Raw genomic sequence first — 6,944 nt, 5'->3', positions numbered from 1 at the left:
CTCGTCCACCCTTAGGGTCCTATACCAATCTCCAGCCTTCCCACTTAATGTCAAGCTTAAGGCATTGCACTTATGTAGTTCGTTGCGTTCCCCTAAGGAATCACATACTTGTTCAAACACTTCAATGTGTTTTCTAGCATCTTCGTCCCCATTGAATTTTTGCGTGAGTTTGGCAATTTGTACTGCCTTACTTCTAGGCTCTCTATCAGATGCATGATGCATATTTTCCGCGATAGATCGACCTATGGTTTGAGCAAACGCTGCCAAGTCACCTATGTGAGGAGGCAGGGCCGGTGGAGGTACTCTTGGAATCATATGTGGGAGAGGAACGGGTACCGGTCTTGGCATATGTGTAGATGATGCAGGATATGGAACATAACCGGGCATAGGTCCACTCGGATAAGAGCTAGGGAGCGGCACTCGAGGAGCATAAGCAAGTGGTACAATTGGAGGTGTGGGGGCCATGTGTGCATAAGGGGCTAGAGGCACATACGGTCGAGGCCCCATATTAGGTACTACAACACTAGGTAGTGGCACTGCGCTAACCGTAGATGTCATCGGTACATTCTCTGTCAGGCTTATCCCTGGAGTGAGCACTGTGTTTTCCTTAATAGAGGGTTGAGCCAAGTTAGGGAAGCTAAAGTTTTCGCTCGGAGGCTCAGATTACATAGAGACCCCAGGTGAAATGACGTAAGATGGGTCCATGGGACTCATTAGAGGAGTCTCCATTTGTGATAGAGTAGGCTGTTGAGCCTTGCTCGTATCCAGAAATCTCATGGGGCCAGTTGAGAGTATATTTACCCCTTGGTTTTGCCTTTCTGATTGAATAATGCCATGGATAACATTACAGATCATTTTCTGTTGATCTTCGATGCTCGTGGCACTAGAGGTGGATTGTACAATCTCTATCCATCCTACATGGTAGGCGTGGCCAGAGTGTAGATCCGTCAACACCTCAGTGTGGAGGTCATATGTCCAATGATCATTAATGAACAATCCTTCTAGAGTCGACGTGTTAACGGTTTCTTGTGAGGTAGAAGCAATGTTGCTCCCCGTGGTTTTACTTGTCACCAACGGTACTCTAGAGGGAACTTCTGAAGGAGGTAGCTCAACAGGGCCTTCTTGGTAAGGAGTTGGCAGGATATCCACATGGACACTCTTTGGGGGTGTGGGGTCCACGTGCGATGTGAAAGGAGATTCCACTTCCCCACCCCCTTCGTGTGCTTCATTTGCATCAGGTTCCGAGCGAGTAGCTCTACCTAATGTTTCCATGAAACGGCTAAACATACTAGTACTAGGCTGTGGAGCTTCGGGAGGTGCATGGCCTTCTCTCTCAGTGTTTTGGGTAGGGTATGCTTCCATGATTTCTGAGTCGGAGGAGGAATCACTAGCGGCTATTTTAGGGTCTTGGGTGGTGCTACCTTGTGTCCCCGCTGAGGGTCTAGAGCTTATCGTGGATGGGTAATGGGTGTCCGTATGAACAGAGGCACCCTCAATATGCTCGTGTTCTAGCACCCGCCCAGAGCGTAAGTGCATGTGCTTTTGATACCCTTAGGTGTCAAAAAGCTGCTCTAGGAGGCCTTATGACTAGTTTTTAGCGTGTTTTTTGTTTGTTTTTTTGCTAGATTTTTTAGAGCGTGTCATGGAATGGGCCGTGTGATAGCTCAAAACGAGCGTATCGGTCAGAGGGTCGTGCCGTGCTTTACAGCCCTCCGTTTGGTCACTCTATGCCCTCGGAATCCCTAAAACTGTCAATTTTCAGTAGGGAACTAGGCCCAAACTAGAAAGTCTAAGGGTGCAAGTGGGAAGAGAAAGGAGGAGAGTGGAGGACTTGTCCCACATGCTCTCATTCTCTCTTGAGGGAGTAGGGTATATATATAAGAGTGAGTCTAGTATATATCATAAGACTGAGGACTGAGGCCTGGGCCTAGGCTTGGGCCTGGGCCTGGGAAAATGATCCCGATTGGGCTTGGGAAAATGATCCCGATCCCGATCTATCTTTTATACAAACCAACCCGTCCGTTTTAAGAGTCACGTTTTTTATTTTCGAAAAATATCGCCGCCCACTCGCGGAATTTTTTTTTTTTTCAAAATTATTATTATTTTTTTTTCTCAAAAAACTTTTTTTTTTTCAATTTTTTTTAAAAAAATTATTGTTTTTAACGCAGCAAATGCAGAAAAAACGCAGAAATTGCAGCAAATTGACAGAAATGCAGAAAATTGCAGAAATTGAAAACGCCGAACTTGAAAATGCAGAAATTGCAGAAATTGAAAAAACGCAGGCAATAGCAGAAATTGAAACTTGACAGCAATTGCAGAAAACGCAAAAAACAGAAATCTCCACACACTCCTTCCCTGCCTTTCCTATGATAGAAATTGCACCACAAGGAAGCGTAAAGTGCTAACCGAGCTTAGTGTAGGGCATATCCCCGGCAGCGGCGCCAAAAATGTGCGCTCCTTGCCGCACTGTCGAAGCAAGGGACTTGCCAATACACCGTATGCGAGCCACAAACGGCTCCAAGCACACAACAAGCCTAAACTAGCAAGCTCAAGAAAACAAAGGGTGTGTCACTCACCGCTCTACGCTCGCCTTCGTGGTGGATTCCTCGCCGCGATGAAGAAGAAGCTGCAGTCGTGCCGCGCTCAACCGCTTTGCCGCCGTCGTGCCTTCGTAATGCTCGATCGCACACACACTCTCCCTCTCTCTCTCTCTCACACATACACACACAAGGAGGTGAAGAAGAAGAAGATGGAGATGGAGCAAGAGCACTCTTCAATTGCACAAATGAGAGAATGAGTAAAAATTAGGTTTAGTTGGCTTTTATAGGAGCTCACCCCATTCACACTTGGGCGCCCATGCTTAACCAACTAATCCCTTGAATGTCCAAGTTAAAGTGCGCCTCTCATCGGCGATCACTCTACCTTTCCCTATTGGTCCGACAAGCCCGGTACCTGACTCTACCAAATACATAATACGCGTCCATCGTAGGTGATGGGGTGTCCGTGAGCCGTGAGGGTTAACAATGCTTCCATGATTTCTGAGTCGGAGGAGGAATCACTAGCGGCTATTTTAGGATCTTGGGTGGTGCTACCTTGTGTCCCCGCTGAGGGTCTAGAGCCTATCGTAGATGGGTAATGGGTGTCCGTATGAACAGAGGCACCCTCAATATGCTCGTGTTCTAGCACCCGCCCAGAGCATAAGTGCATGTGCTTTTGATACCCTAAGGTGTCAAAAAGCTGCTCTAGGAGGCCTTGTGACTAGTTTTTTGCGTGTTTTTTGCTTGTTTTTTTGCTAGATTTTTTAGATCGTATCGTGGAATGGGCCGTGTGATAGCTCGAAACGAGCGTATCGCTAGGAGGGACGCGCTGTGCTTTACAGCCCACCGTTTGGTTCTATTTTGCTCCAGAAAAGCCCGAAACAGTCTTTTCCTAGCTGGGGAACTAGGCTCCAAATAGCAAGTCTAAGGGTGCAAGTGGGAAGAGAAGGGAGGAGAGTGGAGGACTTGCCCCACATGCTCTCATTCCCTCTTGAGGGGGTAGGGTATATATATAAGAGTGAGTTTAGTATATATCATAAAAGTGAGGACTGAGGCTGGGGCTTGGGTGGGCTTGGGGAAATGATCCCAACCCAGATCAAAATTTTAGTGATCCCCCCAGTCACTCACACTTAAATATTTTTGATTTTTTTTTGGAGCAAGAGCAGCTTCTATTGCACAATGAGAGAATGAGTAAAAATTAGGTTTATGTGGCTTTTATATGAGCTCATCCCATTCACACTTGGACGCTCATACTTAGCCAACTAACTCCTTGAATATTCCAGTTAGAGTGCGTCTGTCATCGACGATCACCCTTACCCTGTTCCTATTGGTCCGACAAACCCGGTACCTGACTCTAAATAATACAACATTTATAGATCATAGGGTGTCCGTGTGCCGTGAGGGTTAACATGTATAAATAAAACATTGATTATTTTGAACGTGGAACAGAAGATTGCATTACAAGAATAGAAGTCATGTTTTGTTGCTCGTTGCAATGTGCGAATCAAATACTAGTTTCCTTTTGAAAGAGCACAATTTCAAAGGAATCTTGATGTTTTTGACCTCATAAAGCATTCCTGAGTATGCTACATTTGCTAATTTGTACATCCACATTTGGAATCAATGTTAGCTATTTCGGGTCTATTTACATATAATGTTGAGAATATCAACTTCATAGTAACATGAATAATGACATGAGCAATGTGACATTTGAGAAGTTCCATTAAAATAACAGGCTCACTTTGAAAAGTACACATGCCCTAGTTTTCTTTTAAATGGCTTATTGAATTTTAAAAATGGCCTCAATGTGCAACATCGAAATGTCAAAAATATGTAGCTAAAGGTTGTAAAGTGAGGGTAAACTATTGAAGATTGAGATTACAAGGTGTTATATAGCAGCATATTGACGAAATAAAGAATCAAAGAAGCGAACAGAGTTTTGAAGATTGTCAGATCTATTCAATAACCTTTAAATTGCAGTACTTAAGGGCACATAGAAAACGAACACTAGTCATATGACAAGTGGCTTCTTCATAATCTATGCCTTTTTGTTCCTTTTTGTTGAGCATAGCCTTTTGCAACAAGTAAAGCCTTACGGTGATCAATCTCACCATGTGGCTTACGTTTCAACTTATAAACCCACTTCATATCAATGGCCTTTTTGCTAGGAGGCAATCACATAAAGTTCTTGTGTCATTTTTTATAAGTGCATCATATTTTGATTGCACGATAGTCATCCAATTTTTTTAAATTATGTGCTTCACCAAAAGACAAAGGTTCCTCCACATCACATAAACTAGAAACAACCAAAACATAACAATCTGATGCATAAGATGCATGGCGAGAACATGAACAAGTACAATAAAGCATTGCAGGAAAAGAAAACAGAGTTAAACACATGGGCGATTCAAGATGTGGATGCACATATTTAGATGACTTTTAATAAGTTTTCTCTCTATGTTGTTGTAGGTGCCTCAACGATAGTGTCACTCATCTAGTGTGAACACTTTCAAGGCAACCATCATCGCACTTTGACAAATGTCATGTTTTTTTAGATGCACGGTCTTTTCCCTTTGCTTGAGAAGGCAAAAATAGGCCATCGTTTTAGGCTTGTGTCACACTAGGCCGGATGGATGAGTTGCATTCTGAGCTGGTCCAATCATGCAACACTCTTCGAGCTTGCTGCTGTCACACAACGCGGCGGTCACGAAGAGAAATAGCGGGCGTGGAGGTCCAGCTCATGGCCAGTGCTTCTATACTTTCGTCCGAGGGGTCACCTCCACCCTCTCCTGCTCTAGCGATTTTTTTTGCACGCTGATTGGAGCGCAATCTGCTTCTGTACCGCCTCATGTGACAACTTCAAAGGATATGCATTTTGCAGGTCTCTCGGGCGTTGTGGACAGCATGTGCCGCACCAGACATGACCGACGGTCATGTGTGACAGGAGCCTTAGACACTTGTTCCATAGGTTGGGCTAATATAGTCCCTCTTTATTAATTCTAGGGAAAATTACCAAAATACCCCTCTAATTTGAGGAAATTCCCAAAATACCCTTGTATCTATTTTGGTTTGATTGTTCAAGATTTTCTAATCTTCATTCATTTTTGACAATTGAGATCCGTTTTTGAGTGCTCAGCATGTAATTTGTCACCAATTACCATCGCAAAAAAGGAAATTATGTCTAAAAATAAGGAAGCAATCCATCTCCAAAGCCTACGTAACCAACTCAAACTGTAGTTTTAGCATCTTGTACGATAGACAATCATTCTTCTTGTGAAGACCCACAAAAAAAATTATTTTTTGAGAAATTTACTCTCACAACCAAGGGTATTTTGGGAATTTTGAAGGGCACTTTGGAAATTTATGACAAAATATCGAGGGTATTTTGAGAATTTACTGAAATTAGAGGGGTATTTTGGTAATTTTCCCTTAATTCTATTATGTCACTACACTTTACAAAGATCGACACAAGTTGGAAAAACTCTCATGGATGGTAAGGAGAGGAGGTCTCCAAGAGGTGCTGCGGAGGATGAGCTGCTCGACATATTTGCAATGGGTCTCTCCACTGTGGCAAACATTGCGGGATGCCCGTATTGCGCTGCAGCGGCTGATGAAGCTACCATGTGAATAAAGCTGCTGAGAGCGGGAGGTGACCACATCATGCCGCTCATCAGCTGTAAGGTGGGCATCATCGACTATATGCTTCCGCCTCAGCCTCGCGAGGAAAGCTCTGTAGCGGCGGCGGGGCCGGCTGAGGAGGAAGGCAAGGTAGGATTTGAGAAGAGGGACACGGGCGAAGCTGCGTTGCGCTAAGGTGGCGTTGGCAACTGCGGCAGCGCCCCCGTCCGCAGCAGCCGTAGCAGCGATGGCCGCAAGGCAGGCGATGTACGACCACGTCAATCGCTGCTGAAAGGCCGCCATCGGCAGCACGAAGTAGAGACGTCCTCGCTCCAGCTGCTCCTCCGGATGCATTGGACACGCCCTCTTGCCCACTCGCAGCGCCGCAGAGTCGCAAATCAGCCAATTCGCGCTGCCCTCCTGCAGCTGCTTGCCTGCTATACCATTCTCGCTGATCATTAGCGCCTCCGAAGCTGTGATGGCCTCTGCGATGTCGCGCGCGTTGCCATCTGCCCACACAAGCCGGATGGGTGGCTCCGTCCCCCCATTTTCTGTGCTTCTCAACGCAACAGCCATTGTTGACGGCGCGATTCCGCGCTGCGGCAGATCAGCGCTGCGAAGAGAGAGAGAGAGAGAGAGAAAGAGAGATCAGAGAGGAGAGGGGGGGCGGGGGAGTGCTGCGCGTGGCGCAGCAGCTACTTCTTGTATGCTTGGAAGTTGGGCGATGCCGTGTCTGACCTCACTTTTTTGGGAACTTGGCATTGAAAGAAAAGCGTGGACGGAGATCGG

General features: G+C 45.7%; 1 protein-coding gene across 1 annotated transcript; it reads right to left on the bottom strand.

Moving 5' to 3' along the window:
- Window positions 1-5,897: 5,897 nt before the first annotated feature.
- LOC147420023 (uncharacterized) lies at window positions 5,898-6,852 on the bottom strand. The gene has a single exon (XM_086505044.1). The coding sequence runs from the start codon at window positions 6,729-6,731 to the stop codon at window positions 5,991-5,993; it is 741 nt and encodes a 246-aa protein (XP_086361170.1). The 5' UTR covers window positions 6,732-6,852; the 3' UTR covers window positions 5,898-5,990.
- Between the last annotated feature and the right edge of the window lie 92 nt (window positions 6,853-6,944).

Source organism: Adiantum capillus-veneris, chromosome 28 (genome assembly GCF_014529385.1).
Source record: "Adiantum capillus-veneris isolate H3 chromosome 28, ASM1452938v2, whole genome shotgun sequence".
Taxonomy (NCBI): domain Eukaryota; kingdom Viridiplantae; phylum Streptophyta; class Polypodiopsida; order Polypodiales; family Pteridaceae; genus Adiantum; species Adiantum capillus-veneris.
This window is presented reverse-complemented; position numbering and strand designations above follow the sequence as displayed.